A 20,551-nucleotide genomic window follows, 5' to 3' on the forward strand; every position below is an offset into this window, starting at 1 on the left:
TAAAACATATACTTGTTGTTCTTTTTTCATATAAGCAATATGGGTATTTTAGTTAAAAATTTTCTTGTTGATTTTTGCTTTTTTTCAATTGTTGTGTGGGTGTATTTTTCCTGTGGCTGTTTCTTGTTCTTGTCGTTGTTCTTGTGGTGGTGAGTGTTTGATCGATTTAATGTTTTGAATTTGGGCTGGGTGATTGATTGATTGATTGGCTGATTTAGATTGATGTCCTGGATAGTTGGAATGTACAAATGTGCTGTGTTGTCACTGTTGTTTATGTGTCGTCCCGAGCTTGCCAAGCGGTCCCACCGGGCGTATGAGTAATATATTGTATGTTCGCTTGAGTTGCTGATGATGATTATAGTGATTGGTGGCTTGGTTGGTTGGTTGGTTGGATTGGATTGGCCATGTTTGTGGTGGCTTTGTGTGGATGACTTGTGTTAGTCTGGTGTGTATCTATTGGGATTTTTTTTCGGTTGTTTTTTGTTGAATCAAAATCAAATTTCAGCTACTTTTCCACACTCGCAAAACGTTTGGCATGAATGAAGCGCAAACTAAAAGTAAATAGTCTCAATTGATATCATTTCATTTTGTATATTCGACTGCTTTTCGGCAGAAATTTCATTTTGATTTGGTGTTTACTTTTGGAAACATAAATACTCGTTGTTGGTTAGTTTTTAATTTGGGGGTGACTTTAGGTTGTTGTTGGCTTAAATTTATGATTGGTATTTTATTTTTGTGGTAGTAGTCTTATTGTAGTTGTTGTTGTAGTAGTTTTTTATATAATTTTTGGTTTAATCAGTTTGTTGATTAATTGTTTTTGATTGATTTTAAGAAAATTTGGTTTGTCTCACCTTCGCCCTTTTTCATTTTTTAATGTGCCCCCATATTTGGCTCTTGTTCCAATCAAGTCTATAATCTCAGGTATACAACTTGCAAAAATCGCCTGTTTACAGTATGAAAGATAATGATGACAGTGAAGTATTTTTGTTCTATTCGTTTTGGATTGTTGTTAAACTTAAATAAAAAGCATTACACAAATTTCGTTTGACACAAGACAGAGACTCAGAAAGTGGCCCGAAGGATCGACAGAGAGGCACACAGATCAGATGGGTAAAGAGAAATAGAGAGTATGAGGGGGTTATATGGGGACGAAAGACTCGAAGAAGGACCCCTATATAGGAAGTACATGATATAACGGCAGCCAAGTGGATCGATTCGGATATCTGATTGCTGTATCGCCGCCCTTGGTGGTTCTTGTTGTTCTAGCTGTTGTTGTGGCTTCGTTTAACCAGACCAGAAATTATTATAAGTATCTTCGACCGGAAACAAGGAAAATCAAAAGCACAGTAAATGAGATCAAATAAACAGAAGGTATGTAACAAATTGATCTTATTATCTTCATAAATCGATAGGCCGCTTCAACGGCTTGCAGCTAGTTTCTTATGGCTCTAATGGTTTCTTGGGGTTACGTGTTGTGTGGTTAGATTACGAAATATACATATAGTAAACATATTCAAAGACTATGTGAAGAGATAACGCCTATTTATAACTCAGTGCCAAGTACACACGCACACACATTGACTTTCAACTTCATCTTTGTGGTGGGTTTCAGTTCCTAAACTTAACTACGACTACTAAAATCGGGTGATTCTAACAGACTAAACCGCACATATGTGTGTGAGTGTTGGATATCGTATCGGGTGGGAATCGGTTCGGTACGGGAAAGAGTTACAGATAATGTGGAGACATGATGCTGATACTGAATACGATCAAAGGATACTGCAACTCTTTACTGATAACAAGTATACAAATATCAATTTTTATCTAAGTGATGATCATCGTAAAAACATATTACAGCGACCAAAAGACGCCGGTTTCGTACTGGTTTCGTTTCGTTTTTTAGTTTTAGTTTTATTTTTATGCGTGGCTGCGGCATACAAAGTAGGTGCAAGCAAATTAACGACTTTGAAATATAGATGATTAGATTAGGTAAGGTGTGGAATTAGTTTCGTATTGGTATGGTAAATAAATTACAAGTAATCGATATAGTATGTTGGATAAGTTGGAATTGCAAAAATTGTAACTACGGCAACTTTATTTATGTATGTATCGCATATAGGAACAAGTGGAAAACATATGGAAATCATATCTGAAAATCAAAACTCTATGCGGGAACCAAAGCAGCAACTGGGTGTAAGTGTATTTCAACCGAAAAAAGGAAATAGAATGAAACCAACGCACAAACGAATTTAACAGTTTAACAAAAATGCATTTCGATAACTTAGGGAGAAGCCAGTAAAAATAATTGGTTTATATTCTTACATATGTATGTAATATTGATTCAGCGCTAGTTTTGGAGCTTAACACTTCGAACTTAAAAACAATGACGCAGCTGAAGTTGCATAAAAACACGCAATAGTGGCTCTGGTCTATATGTACGGTAATAATCAAAATCCAAAGACAAAACTAAACGGAAATCAAAGGCGAACTCAAAAATTACACATTTCAAATACAGCGAGTCTAGCCCTTCTCAACTCTAACTCGACGGACTTCAAAATCGCCTGGGGAACACTTTCAAATACTTCTGTAAATTATTTTTTTCAAAATGTATGGTATAGTGATAATTGAGTATTGAATGAATAGGTTGTTTTGTTTGTTTGTTTTGTTGACTACCAAGAGTTTGAAATGTGCATGCTTCAAATCGAACACAACAAATGCAGGAGCCCATCAAGATAGCTTTGATTAATTAGCAAAAAGATTTTTTTTTTAATTTACATTAAGGATTAGTGAGAAAAACGATGGAAAACGGCCCACAGATTTCGAAATTTAGACGAAAAAAAGTGTTGCATACCCACAGGCACCAAAAAGAAGACCATATTTTCCAAGCCCCGAATGAATGGTTTTGGGCGAAATTTCTTTGATGTTTTAAGCGGTTTATGAACTTTAACAAATTTTCTCTCTAGCTCACAATAAGCCTAATGAAACGCACGCAAAAATGAAGCCATAGTTTCAAACAATAAGTATAATGTGTGTAAACGACAACGAGAATTACAGAAGGATTTGACAAGTAAATTACATAAATTATATCTCATAAGGGATCACCTTTACTCCCTTGATTTAGTGTAATTTTTGCCATTATTCTTCGAATGTGTTTGCTTTTTTATTTTGTTGGTAAACTAAATACAGACACATGCCGCCAAGAAACCAATGCCTTTCAAGTCCTAATTGTTTTATTCATTTAATTTGTATTCCTTTGGTTTAGCTTTATGAAAATAACAAATCAAGGTAAATACTTTATTTAATTTGATCGCAAACCCTGGCAAACAGTTCTCTTTTTGCTCATCTGTTGCCCGTCAGAGTTTGGTATTTTTATGCAATTCCAGGTGACGTCGAAAAAATGTTCAAGAATAATGTGAAAAGTAACAAACAAATAGAAAATAATAAAAAAAAGCTGTTGGTTCATTGACTGAAGTTAGATAAAGAAAATTTTGAAATACAAATAGAAGTCAAGATTCTTCGATTGCTGCGGTGTTTTTGGTATTTGTTTGCTTTTATAATCATTTCTTGTTTATCTTATTATTTTCGTGTTGTATAGTTTTGGTATTTTCTCTTAGCGGTACAGCCAGCAACGTGTTCGTGTACCTTTTTCTAGGATCCTTGCTATATGTTCCACCATATTTGCTTCTTTGGGCGGCCAGTTCAGTGATTTCTGGTATCCAACTAGCGAAAACGGCCTAAATTCAACAACACACATACACATTTAGATTGATTGACAGGTGCCAAAAGAGGATTCAGTTCAGTTTTTCAGTATTGCTGTATATTTTTTATCGGTTGGTATTTAATTTGTTGGTTCTGTTCTGTTGGGCTAACAAATTTCTGGTGTGTGTTAGTGTGTGTGGTTTCAAAAAAGAAATGGACAAAATTATTATGCGTACAATTGTTTGGGAACATATCAACGACGACGTTGACGCTGACGACGAAGAACAGTGCAGAATGGGAACCGCTTGATCCGCAATTGACTCATACTTATATTCATATCCATATCCACACTCACTCCAGGCACTCACAACGCATTCACTCATGTATTTACACCGATTCAGGCACTCATTACGGCACTCACTCCATCAGATACAGATACTTTAAGGCTAATTGTACATTACTTTACACGATTTGTCGCCACGATTTCTCGTTCGCTTGTCGTCAACGGCATCTATTTACTGTACTCTTACTTGGATACATCTAATAATTTACATTTGTAGTTTACAATACACGATAGTGCTGGGGCCTAGACAGAGACAAGTTTAGGAGTCAAGATGTTCGTGGAGAGCAAGATCCCTCTTGAGTTCATCTGGAAATCTTATTGGTAGTGCGCTAGTTATTACGCTATTGAAATACCGTACTTTGTACAATCCTAGTTACGTTTTACTATGAGTAGTTAGGGATAGTTACGCCTCCGAATCTTTGGATTCAATAAGTTAGTAGGGTGATGAAAAAGCAAATCTTCGGTCCACCGAATTGCTAAGGCACTCCCATTATCAGAATCGAAATTGGGAAATGCCTTTTGGGTGAACTTCACTATATTTATAAATGGACCAGCGAGACTGACAAATGTAGTTATATATTTAATAGGAATAAAAAGGAAATATGAATTGAAAAATACATATTGCAAAATATGTGGCTGGAGTTTGCTCTCTTCAAAAATATACGAATTGAATTACGTGTCATGACTTTGGATAATTTAATTAATTTTATCAATGCGTGACCGATGCTATTTTAGGGACATGTGTTGTAAATGTTTATAAGTGGGGGCTCTATAAATCTGTGTGGGATGTGGTACAACAATGCGCCTAAATAGTTTGCACAAATGCTTTAGGATATCGAAATAAATATATATGAACCTTGAACTATTGCAAATTGATAAACGCATATCTTGTATCATAACTCTGGTGTTAATTCGAAACGTTTAAAGCATGGCAAAGTATAAGTGTAAAACGATAATTAATATCTTGAATAAAAATATTTATTCTGGAGACAAAATTCAAAAGAAAAATGGGCCAAAATGAACTCACGCTTGCCTACAAAGTGATTTATATGATAGACATTGCCAAAGAGTTCAATAAAAATGTTTAACAAAACGAAATAAATCAAGAAAAACGCAAGTACCAAGGAAAATAAACAAATAAAACTGGAAAACAAAACCTAAGTAAATGGAACATTAAAATGTTTAATGACTTGTACAAATAGATCAATGTGTGTTCGAATCTGCTAAATTGTCTCTGACTGCGAGGCAACAAAAATGGTCTAAGGTAGAATAAATAAAGACAAAAACCAAGTACAAAAGTAATGATAAAATTGTACTTTACTTTTATTACTTGTTTGATGATTTATCAAATGTCATATATATATATATCTGTTTCGGGTTTCGAAATACTTATTTATCAAGGAACAAAATAGTTAAAAACGGACGACTTAAGAGTCGGCTGAACTACTTTTTGATGCGGGTAAGTCAACTGTATATGCGATCATAGAGATACAATGAAATTAGGGAAACAAAGTGAAAGGGTAACAGACTAATTAATTTATCGACTTCAATCAATATTAAGAATTAGTGATTTTTCTAATTGGAGTTTCACTTTACCCTAGATGGGTTCAAAATACTAAAATGTGTGTTCTTTACAAAAGTTTTCATTTGTACTTCAACCGAACCTAGCTCTTGGGATTTTATTTTATAGAACTGTGTTGCAAATTCTTCAAGATAATAGTCCTCAACATATCTTAATTCCTCACTTAATGCATTTAACTATGCTGATTAGTTTTATAAATATTTTCATGTTATACTTTTAAGTTTATTGCGATTTATAATTTTTAGTTTATTATTTTTAGAATGTAGCTTTGTGTTTTTCACATCGAATGCGTTTATAATGTTTTTTTTTTTTGGTTTTATTATGGTTTTTATAGACTACCTCTTTCCGTGTTCTCTTTTCAGTTCACCGCCATACTTATTGCCACTACCGACGAGTTCAATTATCTCCGGTATACTGCTGGCAAACATTGCCTAAAATATTCCATTGTACACGAAATTAACAAAAATCAATTCAGCAAAAATATATATACTGGTTAGGAGATATTAAGTGATTGTGTCTTAAGCTTAGTCTACGTAGTTGTTATAGTTATGTTTCGATTACTTGCACTCGGGCATAAAAGAAAAATCGGAAACGCAGAAGGCTGTTTTAATGGGTTCGAAGTCAGGCCGGGACATTCACACCCAAAAGGATATCTAGACCTAAAAGCGATTTGGGTTCGGTTTGCTCTGGATCATTGGTCTGGTCCATTGGTTACACAAATATGCGGCAGCCAGCATTAAAGCATGCAAGAACATTAACTTTTGAATATAACGTGGATGTATTCGTAAGGCTCGTGCCCTAACCGACAGATCCCTAGAAAAGTCCTGACTTTTGGCTGTGTGTGGTGGGTATTTCTGGTGTATTTGGTGTCTACAAATCTTCCATTACAAAAACCAAAGCAAATCGAAAGTTTCAACTCAAAAGTGATAAGGTAACTGCATGCATAAGTATCGATTATGGGAAAAAGTATTGAATGGGGCTGCGTGAACGTATGAATCGAGTGCCCCCAGCTGTATATACGACATCTTGTGGATATCGGATGGATATATTGAGTAGATATATCCGGGCGTGTGTGAGATTGTTTGTGTTAGAGGTCGGAAAAAGAAAACGCGTTAAGCTCGGGTGATGAGTTAAGCTAACGAAACTTTGGGAGGATAAACGCAAATACGAAACTCAGCCACAAGGCCTCAAATAAAGTTCCATAATTCAAAACTTGTGCAGCGGTATTAAGTCGTTCTATGTATTTACATAACGTGGCATGTACATAGTAGAAATGCAATTAACAAATGTATTGAGTATTAAGTCTATAGTTACGTAAGAGAGAGGTCAAAGGGCAACGGGGTCAACGCATGGTTACTCTATGGTTACGGCTAAGAGATTTCGAATTCAGTATCGATTATAGAGTATAAAGTTTCGAGAGTGCTACACTCTGACTAGTACTGGTACTGATACTGAAACTGATACTGATACTGATACTGATACTGGTCTTGCTTTGGCTACTCAACTATGGTTTCTGAGCACAACTGTACTAGTAAGTAGTAGATTAGGCGGCAACCAAAACTTAAATCATTCACACACTTCAGCACTTCCAACCCCGCATTGGCCGGGCCTAAACTCAATGGGCATCGAGGCGGACAGAGATAGGAGAGAGAAACATTGGCTACATCTGGGTAATATATCGTATACATACGTACTCGGTTAGAACTAAAAGAAGGCTTAGACTTATCAGTATGCCTGCTGTGTGTGTTCAGACGGGTAGTTTGTTTTTCTTTTTCTTATTAAATTGTGTTTTTCTTTTATTTTCTGCACTTGTGCATTTTGCTTTGCGAACTTACCAAGCCGACGAGCAGAAAGAACACGAGAAATGTTCTTCCCAGGACAGTCTCACAGTAAACGTCACCATATCCTACCGTTGACATGGTCACAATTAGGAAATAGACACAGGTCCAATACGATAAACGATGAGCATTATTAAAATCCAGCGGATCGCCAGAGTTCTCCAGCTAAATTTTAAGTAAATGCAAATGCAATTATCAGCCGCATCAGTGGATCAGGTCATCTAAAGTCCATTCGATGGGACACTCCATAAACACATCGATACAGATATAGTACATATATGGGTGTGGGGTATCGAAAGTGCCCGGTTTTGGGGCTCTGTAACAGGCTGCAACGCGGCGTATACGTAATATTCGTACTGGCTCATTGCACACACTGCAAACCCGCCACAGAGTCACCCACACACGGGCACAACCGATCCCTATGTGTTTGTATGTGTGTCGAGTGTTTAAGTGTGAGTGTGCGTGTGTGTTTCTACATACCAGATGTATAATGCCCGCTGCTGTTAACCACACGGATATAAAAATTGATACTAGTTGAGCCAAGCGTATGGAGCTCGATGTTTTTAGTACGTTTAAATATTGTAAAATATCTGGAACAGTCATGAGACGTAGCGCTCGAAGAAATCGAAGACCTGTTCACGATAATACACAAGGTATATTCACAACTGCTCTTACAGGCGGATGTTTCATGTAGAGTAAAGCACATTGCATGCATACAAATCGATCAGGACACTTTGTAGGTCTTCATGTGTGGCTGTTAATGTATTCTGTATATTATTGAGGCTATGTGTGTGTGTGTGTGATATAGGGATATATCAATCTTGATCAGCACCGATTTGTATGCATATAACATTTTTGGAATTTCATTATGATAGGATAATTTAATAGGGTTTGTTTCGCTTACCGATCCATGTTCGATCTAAATATATTGATACGAAGGACGGGGGTATTGTAAAATAATCTACAAAACTGTACATTTCTAACATAAACCAAAGCTTATCGGACGCCGCTATGAACTGTAAGGAGATTGTCAGATTGAAAGAACAAAAGAACAAAAGAATGTTTAAGAATTTATCGCATAAACCAAAAGATCAAATAATCATCATCGCTCCAACCAATTGATTCAAATAATTGTTAAATCAAATCAGTGTGTGCGCTGGTGTGGTTAGTATGTCAGTGTCTGTGTCTGTCTGTCTGTTTGGCCGTCGGCAACTTACTCGTATAAAAAAGTAAACCATAAAAAATATATTGAATGCGAGATCGATCTGTTGAGTAATGTTGTTACTCCACTTTTGGCATCTTTCGACTTCTTCGCTAGATGCATCAACAAAGTATATGATGAGGGATGCAATGCTGAGTATAAATACGAGTACGACCTGGAAGGAGAAGGGGGAAATACATGAGTAAAATAAATATTATCTATAATAACTGCTTAAATTTAATTTTGTAAATTCGTAAATGCCTCTTTAAACAACTTTTTTTATTTTTTAGAACAAAGAACTCATTTAACATCATGCCAGGCATAAGTTATTCTGCCTAAGAGGACATGAAGTTCATTTCATAACTCATAAATTCATTGGCTGTTATGAAATAAACCCACTCACAACAGCCTCCCAAATATGAACAGCTGCTACATTTCTGTTTCATAAATCACGGCCTTGTCAGATGACAACCGCATTCGAACGCTCCATTGAACTTGCGAACCCCCCACTCCCCAAATAAAGGAAATTGGAAAAGCGAAAGGAAAAGGCAGGCCGAAGGAAAAGTATAATCGGAAATGGTCCTTTCTCGAGGGGGGGTAAAAAGAGAAAGGGGAAACCACAGTAATGTGCATTTTTAATTGCACACTTTGGCACAGGCCACGGACTCCGTTTCTCACGGATCATTTGATTCATGGCGAAAAACGAGGACGTCCGGCCTGAAAATGCACGGCTGCTGGGGCAATTAGTCGGGGCACCCCGTTGATAAATCTGCGGCAGTCATGAAAGTTTTACAAGGTAATTTCGGAGGAAGTGCATCCGTGGAGGAGAAAGAGGAGGATTCGGTTAAATGTCAGGGCTGCCTGCCAACAACCATTTTTATAGGGGCCAATCGAGGTAGTTCAACTTCAGCCGGCTGCACTTTACATATATTATATGGTTCTGGTTTTGTTTCCGTACTTAATGCCAATCTAATTGTAATTGTTGGTACTATCGTTTCGCAATTACGTGGATAATCGAAAGCGAAGAGCCCCCCAGAAGAGAACGAAAAACTAAATTTGGCACGGAATGGCACGCAAGCTATTTACTTAGGGTCATAAATTGAAATGTCTTGGCCCGGGCTGATTACTCATTATTCTTGCTCTGCGGCTTTTTCTTGGCATGCAAATTACACACACCAATAGCACAAACTCACAAGCAGTCAGCAGTCTCCTTAGAAAGTTGTTAGTTGCGCAATAAAGTTTTTGGCAGCACAAAAACTTTGCTAATATCAGAAACCAGACAAGAATTTCCAAGGAAAAGTGGCGAAGAGTTTATGCTACGTCTCTGGGATTGCGTATACGTCATGTGGTGTCAGTCGGACTGACATTTTCATTAGGCGTCCTGATCCCCAAGAAACCGAAAAGGGAAACCTAATGAAAGCCCACACCCCCATGGACATCTGACGTCACGGATGCGAGGTAATAAATGCAGTTTCCAATATGGTGACAACTTTTCCTCTGACGTCTTCACTTTTAAAGACACCACCACCACCAACCCGACCCGATGAACTTGTTATTCACGATGGCCGGGAAGCGTGAAAACTGGGTCAATCACTCAGAGCAGCTGAGTTCCGAGTTCCCCTCGCAAAAGAGAAAAGCACTTAAGCCCTGGCCGCCATCAAATTGCATCAGCGCGAACTTGGAATCTGGGTCACGAAGTGGGAAAACACGTGTCCCACTCATAACATTTTCAATTCGATTTGCTCGATTTGTGGCCCTCTGCAAACAGCTACGATGCGATTTGTTCTGGCCATAACGCTGCGAATACAGCAATCAATTTGAGAGCCAACCCACTGGCGGCAGTTTAATGGCCTCAACTGCACGAAGAAAAATAATCTCCACTGATGACAGATGGGCTATTCTGTTCTAAAATCATGTTGAGATATTTTTGTAGCTTTAACTGTTGTGTAACTTTGGATATATTGTGCTTCTTACATATTCTTCGACCATTTACATTTAATTAATTAAAAAACATGTTGTTCCTGGATAACTTTTGTTTTGTAATTGGGTTATACAAATCAGATTAAAATGTTTACTATTTGTGTTTGCGTGCAGCACTCCAAAATGTCATACTTTCCCAGCTGGTTTATTTATATATTTTTCATATTTTCCAGCACTCACATCTGTGGCGTGACCGAGTGCAATCGGATGTGGGTGTTGGGGAGGTAAATGCTGGGATTTAAGCTCATGCAGACGACTTCCGCATTGAAGTCGCAACGCGAATTCCAAAGCCAATTAGCGCCTGCAGCAGGGCTTCAATCCGATTAGAGTTGAACGGATAGTTCAATAAAATCGAAGCGAAAAAATCATATAACAAACTGGAACATTTCGGTGAAAGTGAAGAAAAAAAAACGAGAAAAAAAGAAGAAGGAAGAAACAGCAGGCACGAATTGTGTAATATCTAAATGGCAAGCCATTCATTTAGCCAGCCACAATAACAACGCCCAACGACGAGGATAAACAACAAAACAGCACACGGAAAAGCCAAAAAAGGGCGCCACACGAATTGGACGAAAGGACTTTTCCGAAAACAGCTGCAGTCTAGTACAAAGGGAAAGGAAATTCGACGCTGTCTGCCAAACAGCAAAGCCAATTGCCTGCCAAAGCCTGGCACACAACTACAAATGTGTGGGGCTACTAGGCCTGGTAATAAACATTCACAATCTGCCACCCACTCCGCCCCACTCCAATCCGGGGTGAAAGTGGAAATGTGCGCGCTGTTTCATCGATTTTCCTACTGGTAGCATTTCCCTTTTAAGCGCCTTCTATCCTGGCATTTGCCATATTATTTACTGTTATTTGTTGTGGTTCCTTGGGCACCCGCGCTCCACAAAGCATATGCATATATACATCATTTCTCGAGGCCCGTTTCCCGTTATTAGCTGAAAGACCCTCCGTCGGAGGAAGACGGCGAAACTATCGATAAATGTGCCAGACACATGGGGAACGAACCGCTCAGCGGGTGTCCGGAAAATGGGAAAACGGGCAAAAACGGTGGGCGGAGGGTTCTACATTTGAGCACGATGGTTCATGCTACATGGTAATATTCGTTCCCCACCGCTGTGCAATTGTGTGCCAGCCGACAAAGGGGCCAGAACTGAACTGACATGAGGGGATAGTGCGTGGTCCAAGGATGGATGCTCCACACTTGACCCCTTGCAATCGGCCAGAGCTTGTCAAGTTGCGGGACAGGCGGTGTCCTTGACTGCCGAAGATTGCTATTCGCCCCAAGGCTTACAAACAGGCAATCAAACTTTACTTGTCACCAAGATAATCGCACAAATAGGAAATATGTTCATGCTTCCGGAATAAAATGTAAGAAGCTGTAAGAGATCTACAGAGGTTTTTGGGGACGGCTATTATATAATCTATGTATTATAAAAATAAATGTATATGAAATAACTTGTATAATAAGGATTAATTGCAATTACAAATGACTGTTTAGGAAGTTATTGCTTATAAGAAAGATTATAGAAGCAATATAATGTTTACATAATAGTTTGTAGTTTAAAAAGTGTATCACCTTTAGGTATACCTATGCAATAAAATCGATTTATTTATTTTAACTGTTAACAAATTTGTTCAATATTTCCGTCATTGGATACAAAATTATTATCGAAGCTAAATTTATCCAATATATTCAAGGAGGTTTTTCGTTAAACTAATATCAAAATATCTCCTAAGAACTCTCCCAGACAAAGGCAAATATTCAGCCGATAAACTCGCACCCAAAGTGTCGGCTACATCAAATCAAGAAAGGCTTATCGAAGGCATTTACCACAATGCCCAATAAGACCCACTAAATAGCCCCTGAGCCTGCTTGAGTAATTAACTAAGGCAGGTTAATGGATGGGCGGTACGCCATGACGTATGCGTAATATTTGGACAAACAACCGATTTCTATCGGTCGGTGGCGGGGGAAGGGAAAGTGTGGGGTAACCACGGAACCATTGAAGTTAATTCCTACGCAGGCCGGCTGTAATTGAAAAGACCCCCGAAATCCTCCCACCGCCATGTCAATTTGTGCTCATGTATTTATTGTACATGGAAATGGCACATTTACTTGGCTGCTTCCGCTGTTGACACGAAATGGTTCCCCCGAATTCGGCATTTGCAAACAAATTATACACGCAAATGGCAGCCAATGGTAGTCGAAGGGGGCCAACGAGGCTCCAAACTATTTCAAATGCAAGACGATGGCACTTTCGCCAGCTGCATGGATGTCCATGGGCAAGGACACGTCAACGTTGTTTTGCTATGGAAAACCATATATCCAGTTGATCTCTAAATAATTCAGTGGGTTTGGCAGGCCAAGAGATGGCACTCGAAGAAATTAGTATTTAATTGAAGGAGAGAGGGTTCTGTAACCAAAAGAAAATCAAGTGTAATTCCTTTAACTTATTTTACCCCAATTCCTTAATTTGAGCCAAACAAAATACTAAAAAAAACATATTTAGTATTTTTTAGTATTAATCTTAAAGTTCCATTTCTTTTAAGAACTGCGATTGTATCACGAAAAATAATAGTTTAAAATCAACCAAGTTAATTCTTCCCAGATAAGGTGGTATCCTTTCTTATTTCGATTTGTAACATAAAACTAAATAATACTTTTATTCCCAGTGCATCGATATGACCATATGGACGGTCAAAGAAAACGATTTTCCGACCCAAACAAAAGGAATTCATAAATGATAAATGGCCGTTGGCCGGCCCTAGAAGTACTCACCAAAATTCGACCAGTTGTTGTTTGACCCGAGATAAGCTCTCCAGCCCAGTCTTTTGCTTCTGTCATAAAGGTGCCCTCGAACTCCTGTTTGTTGCGGGAGGCCTTCTGCTCCTTCTGCTTGGGGTCGTTGGGCCCCAGGTCCGGCTCCTTGCGGCAGCAGACGAACGCGAAGGCTCGCCATAGTAGCACCACGAGCAGGCCAGCAAGGAATGTAAAGATGCTGGACAGCAGAAAGCACCAGTACTTGCGCACCTTGAGACAATCATCGGCATCGAATGGTGAATCTGTTGGATCGTCGGCCAATGATTCGACAGTGCTTTGATCACACCCCGACATCCCCTGCAATATGCAATATAATGGTATGGGAAACAATTAGGCTCCGTTGGCTGGCAATTAGCTAACTAAATTTAGCATAAATCAATACGATAACTATATTTGGCGGAAACATTGTTTACGTCATACACTTGACATTTAGAATCAACGAAATGCTTTCTATATGGAAGCACTCGGGCGCAATCCTATGGTACATATACAATATATATATATATTTCTCAACTTGGCGACGCTGGCGAATGTAAACAAAATGTGCCTGGCCAAGGGTGCGCGAAATGAAATGAGTTCATAAATAAATGTCTTTAGTTTGTTTAGCCGAAAAAAGTTTATATTTGAGCACAAGAAAAAGAAAGCCGAAAATGCTGACATTTTACAATATTGTGTAATAAAATATGCAGTTCCTGGAGGTGTAATTTAAACTGTAAAGGTTTATTTTTCAATTTTATTTAGGTCCTTATGATGTTATAGGTATTAAATGATGGAGTTGATAAAACTTTAAATACATTTTATTAAGACATGGAAAACTTTCAAAACAATAAAACAAAACACTACGATATGGTTTTAGCACATTTAAAAAAATACTAACTTTTTCAAGAACTACTCTTTTTTTCTAATTTAAAAACTGATCAGAAAACAGATCATGGTTGTTTCCTCGTTTAGATTTAAAGTTACATTATTGTACATACATTTATACAACTTTCAATTGAATTCCAATACTTTTAGGTATACAATTTTTAACATATTATAGTTTTTATATTATTTTAAATAGGTCTGAATACACATTAAATCTTCATTTAAAAGAAAACAAAAAATTAGGTTCTTTAGTTTCTTCCACCAAAGTTTCTAGGGATAGTTCTCCCGGTGCATGGGTATATAGTGCATTCTATGTGCAATCCTCCTTACATTTGTCAATGTGGTGGTGAAATTGATGCCGATCAAACCGCTTGCCATTTTGGCTGTTTACATTGCGACACTGGCACAGAAACGCTGTCGAATTAATATTGCCGCGATATTCGGATGGCGTTCAAGTGCAGGCGAGTACCAGAGAATAGAAGACACTCTGGGCAAACCTGACAAACCGAAATCCGAAAGCTGAACGCCAAAAGCCAAAAGCCTCAGCCTCACAATGCGAAACGGAACGAAAACTTGGCCCGCCTTTTATAAATAGCATCAAACAAATCTGTTATTTTTAAAGTGATCTTCTCCGACACACGCACAGCGACACGAGCGGCGACAAAAGTGCTCATAACACTGGGCAAAGGCCGTCTACACTACACACCGCTGTGCTCCGATCCGTAGAACCGTAGAACCGTATATCGTGTACCGTATATACATATAACCGATTTACCCACTTTTCGGGTGATAGCCTGCAAACACTTTGCGGGATTTATGGGACACAACTCTCAGCCAGAGGCCAACGCACTCACTCGGTGAATCACTGCACTGCATACGCATGTGAATTTGCAATTTGTTCGGATTTTGGGGGGGACGGGAATGGGGAATATATAGGTGTGTGTATGGGGAAGGCGAATATATTATTATATATGGCGGATGTCACACACGGCGCGGCACGCACGCGAATCGAGTCGAGGCGAGCTGAACAAAAAGGAGGCACCGAGCGAACCGCACAACTGGCGTCCACCAACTGAACGAGCCGTTTTCCAATTGCCCCGCCATCGGGACGGTTTCGACGATTACGAAGAGCCCGCTTCTATCTATGTATATCCCCCGGGGGGCTTGAACTCTCCCACTCTCTCTCTCTACGGCTCACCCACTCTCCGGTCATCTCTCTCGCTCTCCGGCGGACCGCGGCTATGTGGCTGACCGCGAAAAGTGTCAGGACGGGCGACAAACTTGAATTTAATTAAAAGGCGGACCAAAGACAAGGCGAATTCAATTGGGTATTGGAATAAAGAGGATATACCCTATAGACTCTAGGGGTAAACATGAATGTTGAATGCTTAAAGGACTTTAAGGATTTGGTTAGAAAACATTAATTTGCTAGTTTCTTTTGCAACAAACTTAGCAGTTCTTTGGGTTCCGTAAGTTTTAGTTTTATGGGTTCTTAAATAAATGTTGTTGAATGATTGTTGAATAGAATTTTATAATTGTAGTTAAGGGGTTGTAAGAATTATGTTACCCAAATTGCTTACAATGAAAAACACAGACATTTTTATAAAGTTAATCATTTCAATTTTTAAATTTATGAATTTAAAATAATAAAATTTTTTGAATTTTTAGTTGGATAAATATTTTTGTAATCCTAAGAACAAAGGTTCAATTTTTGAATTATATGTTGGATATATATTTGTATAATTCTAAGGACAAAGGGTCAATCATTCTTCAAGTAATAAATATAAATAATTAATTTTAGCTTTCGAATTTTAGAAATTCTTTTTTATTATTTAATGTGGTAAAGTTTGAATTGGGACTGATGCAAATTTTGGTAATACCCTTGGTAAGGGCAGCCAGCATATTATAGAACGCTTTGCGTGTATGTGTTGCCTACAATGAATTATTGTTACAACAAGAAGAACAACGGCAGGCCGAATATAAATAAATAAATTATGAGTTCGCTTCTATTCGTTTTTGTTTTGTCTCTCGTTTTTGTGTTCTGCGCCTATACACACACTTTTTGCATTCCTTTTTGTGACCCCACGGACCCCGGGCAACACTCGTCCCCAAAAGGTGAGTGGGTGTTGGGTGGCTCAAATGGGTGGCCCATGGTGGGTGGTTAGAAAGGGGCCCTCAGGTTAACGTGAACGTTAACGTTACTGCTATTGCCATGGCTATTCCTATTGCCACTGCCACAGTTAACTCGGGCGAGTCACGCCACGCCGCCAGTTAGCTGTCGTTTCATAATTTACGCGCTTTGTTTGCCATTTCCTGCGGGGGCAGCCGTGGTAACAAGTTGGCCCAGTTTGTTTGCACATGCCACTATTTCCACTGGCCATAATTGCTCATCATCCCTTAGCCCTCGCATCCCGGCCTTCTCATTCTCAGACTCGTATACTCCCATCATCATCATCATCATCATCTTTATCCTCATCATAAGCCATCGCCGTGCATTTTATTTATAGTTTTTATTTAAGTATCTTTTTTCTCTATTTTTTTGCGCTGCTTGGGCGGTTAGGTTCTTCGCTTCATTGCATTTACGCAATTATAAATAGAGAGGAAGAGCAAAATTGTTATTCAATTAAATTTTGATTACTATTTTTAAGCACTTTTCACCTTGAATTTAAGCTGTGTCATTGCATATACGTGATATTTATTAAACGTAAAAGCCTTTTAAAGGGGTTTAAATCTTAAAGGGGTTAAAATAAGGACTTAACGTTGTTATTTCGTTCGTTTTAATATCAAAATTTAACGCAAGGATATAAAGTCTACTTCACAAGGCACATTTAACCTGTAAATTTACATCCAGTGAAATTCACAAGGGTTTACTGTCAATCCTTAAAAGGACTGGATAAATATTGATGTTTTTAACTCAATTAGGTTTACACAACAGGGTCATTAATTTGGAAAGGTAAATACCCTTAGCCAAATTGGAGTGCTATCAAGTTTCATTTAAATAAACACATGAGGACGTTTTCTAAATTTTACACTTTGCTTGCCTTCTTGTTTGTTTGGATTATTTTCCGAGCACGTCCATCGATTCAAGTGAAAGTTCAGTAACTATTTATAAATACTATGCCTTAAATAGGGATTTTTTCTTTGGTCGAGTCACCTTAAGTGAACCAAAGATACTGGGCCAAGTCATTTGATCGGGCGCCTTGCAGCTGCGACTTATGAATGCGGGTGGAAAGATAGTGAACGATATAAATTATGCCACCGGGACGATTTCGCTGTCATTCCTTGGCCAGAAGGCAATCCAACGGATGAAGTCACACGGCTGCCGGCTGATAATAATTTACATTGCGAACTATCGATTTTCGGGGGCGTGGGCGAGCCCCTGACCAGCTCTATATCTTGACGCATGTCCGTCAAAGCGAAACGCTCGAAAGGCGGGCCACAAAGACGGAGACAACTGACGAAGCTGACAAATACCCTTCGACTTTTTGAGCAATTTATGGCCAGCACTTGGCCCGCTGATTGGGTCCGTTGATTGCCGGTCACTGGTCACTTTTTCCCACTTTTTCCTACTTTTTCCCCCATTGGACATTGGCCAAGGCCAAAGGGCTTAGGCTGCACTTGGTCGGTGGGTCGGTCGGTCAGTGTTTTTGTGTTGTATAGTGTTGGGACCGGTGTTCAGTATTCAGTGTTCTCCACTTAATGTTTTATGTTCGCCGTTCTGTGTGTGCCACATTCTTAAAGGTCACGCGAGCCATTGCGAATGGGTGGCCAAAGTGATGGAAATCCCATTTATTAAATGAAGCGAAACGAATTGGAAATGGAGAGTGTAGAGGAGGTGGAATAAATCCGGGATCATGTAATTAAGATTAGATTACACTATTACAAAAACGTACCTCAAATGTTAGGGTTATTTTGGAATCAGGTGTTTATAGAATTCCAAGTTAAAGAAGTGCCAAAAAAAAGGGGAAAAGCATTTGTACAAAATGTACAGCAAGTAAAACAATTCTTTACATTGATATGATTATTTACATTAATGTACAATATATTTTACTTAAATTTAATAGCTATGGTTTATTTTAATGGGGTAATATGTGAATGTTATTTTATATATTAAATTCTTTGATGGCTAAGCTAAATAAATGTTCCCTTTTAAGATTTACAAATATTTAGAAAGGGTCAAAGATCATTGAAAAATGAGTTCTAAATGCAGCACGAAATTGATAAGAATCGAACTTGGACAATCACTGACTAGCAATGAAAACTATCAATGGAAATATTAACTGTTTGATTGATTGATTGACGAGCTGTAGATAAGGTAACCCCAGTGCTCTCTATATAAGTAGCTCTTCGTGGAACCGCTAATGTGATTTCTACGATCTGCTGGTCTTTCACAAGCGTTGCGTATTATTTGTGGGTTCACATACGACATCGAGGGCTTTACCTTTGGCGTGATGGGCGGATAGAACGGTGGCAGTTCGTGGCAATTGGGGCACCATGGGCTGGCCATCTTTGGTGGATCGTTCCGGGCGGACCCCTCGTCGTGGTCGTTGTGGATTTCGATGTGGATCTAGTGGCGGCTGTGATTGCTTTCCCCTCGCTATCCGTTTTCATATTCGCTTTCTTTTGGGAAAGGTGTTTGGTTGTTGTGGTGGTGTTGTAGTTGTTGGTGTAATCGAATTTGGAATAGTGTTGGGTGGATGGGTTCGTTGTGCAAAGGAGGACTTTGAGTACTCACCTAGTACTGGCTAAACCACCGAGGCAGGGCTCCAGGGCTGCCAACATTCACACGCTCAAATCGCACATCAATGTGTAGACGATTTGTGGTCGCTGCAGCTCGCCAATGATGCACGTGGAAATGGTCTGGCTTGCGGATTTTCCTCACTTGCTGATGGGTTTCTCTGGTTATTTCATAATTGCATTTCGGTTTGGTTTGGTTTTTAGAACGACGGCGTTATCGGCTTCATTGACCTTATCAGTTTCATTGTGCGTTTGTTTGTTTGCTTATTTTTTTCTTTGCAATTTTGATCGATAGTTCGCTTTGAATTTGAATTGGAATTTGGTTAAATTAGTAACCGCGCCTAGTCACACTGCTCATGTTTCTTTTACAATTTTCTTCTTTGTTTGCCTACGAAATTTTTCCTTGTGTGTTAAGCTGCAAGAGATTTATGGAGTTGAGTGATATATTAATTAATATTTAAATAGCCAAGGCAGCGACGACCGCGGTAATTAATTATATTCTTTGGTAAAGCTGTCAGAATTATTTGCGATTTAATTTTTTACGACCGCCGACATTTGTCAAAGTTTTTAGGTACTTATATATTTGTGTTTTGTACGATTTCCCGTATTAGTTTTTATGTTTTTGGGCTGCTGCTGGCTTTCACATTAAAATAAATGAGAAGTTTTGTAAAATTAATATTTGTTCACCCTTATTTTCTAGCCGGAAAAACAAGACTGTCAAGTAAATAAATAAATAAAGATGCGAAGCAAACTTCAAAGCAAAATAAGCAGCTCTCGGTGTTTTTTAATTCTCTGTTCACGGAGAATTCTCAGAGAATCACTGGCATTTTCTCACTTTTCTGATGGCGGATTGGCGACTGCGCGTTGTGGGGAGTCCGAAAATTGTCGGAGTGAAAGCTTTTTCCTAGTCTGCGAAAGTCGCACATTTTAGTTAAGCATACGCAATGTGGTACCAAAATCCAGGCAAGTTTAAAATATTTCCATTGGTATTTACTTTGTGTATTTTCATTATACTTTGAATTTACTAAGGTTTTTGGAAACCAGTATTTTTATTAATTTAATTAACATTTGTTTGCCAGCCAGGTTAGCGAGGCTTTGCTGTCCAGGGGCTTCGTCCTTTTGCCTGCGGCATGCCGTTGAAACGGAAACACACTGCCCTAGTTTCTAGTTATCCTTCGTGTCGCACACAAACACACATACGCACACACTCGCACCTCGCAGGACACACACTTTCGTGCGCTTAACAAGCTGCCTAATGCGCCTGCAAACAATGGAAACGGGACAAATGCCGAGTCAAATGAAAGTTGCATTTTCATAATAAATAAGCAGGCGACACAATTTCCCACGGCACGCCAACGAGCGGAAAACGTTGGGTAAGAATAGTTGGAGGGGTCTTCCCCAAACACCAAACGCCAAACCCCAACGAAGGGGAAATGTAAACAGAGCTTAGTCCTTCGTCCTGGCCGCGCATTGAACTCGC

General features: G+C 38.8%; 1 protein-coding gene across 45 annotated transcripts in view; it reads right to left on the reverse strand.

Annotated features, from left to right (window-relative positions):
* slo (calcium-activated potassium channel slo) overlaps positions 1-19,476 on the reverse strand; it is a 44,634-nt gene extending 25,158 nt beyond the window's left edge. For 23 of the 45 annotated variants that reach the window (XM_065866626.2, XM_070996404.1, XM_070996403.1 and 20 more), the window contains exons 1-6: positions 13,429-13,767; positions 8,680-8,838; positions 8,367-8,478; positions 7,943-8,094; positions 7,460-7,627; positions 5,964-6,055 (exon numbers count right to left, since the gene is read on the reverse strand). In XM_065866626.2, coding sequence (XP_065722698.1) covers positions 5,964-6,055; positions 7,460-7,627; positions 7,943-8,094; positions 8,367-8,478; positions 8,680-8,838; positions 13,429-13,764 — 1,019 coding nt within the window. In that variant the 5' untranslated portion in view covers positions 13,765-13,767. Of the gene's footprint in view, positions 1-851; positions 944-3,642; positions 3,735-5,963; positions 6,056-7,459; positions 7,628-7,942; positions 8,095-8,366; positions 8,479-8,679; positions 8,839-13,428; positions 13,768-14,664; positions 15,406-19,069 lie in introns of those variants that run through there. The other 22 variants (XM_065866617.2, XM_065866615.2, XM_065866613.2 and 19 more) reach the window with 9 other exon arrangements.
* Positions 19,477-20,551: the final 1,075 nt, after the last annotated feature.

The sequence above is a fragment of the Drosophila suzukii genome, chromosome 3, assembly GCF_043229965.1.
Source record: "Drosophila suzukii chromosome 3, CBGP_Dsuzu_IsoJpt1.0, whole genome shotgun sequence".
Classification (NCBI taxonomy): domain Eukaryota; kingdom Metazoa; phylum Arthropoda; class Insecta; order Diptera; family Drosophilidae; genus Drosophila; species Drosophila suzukii.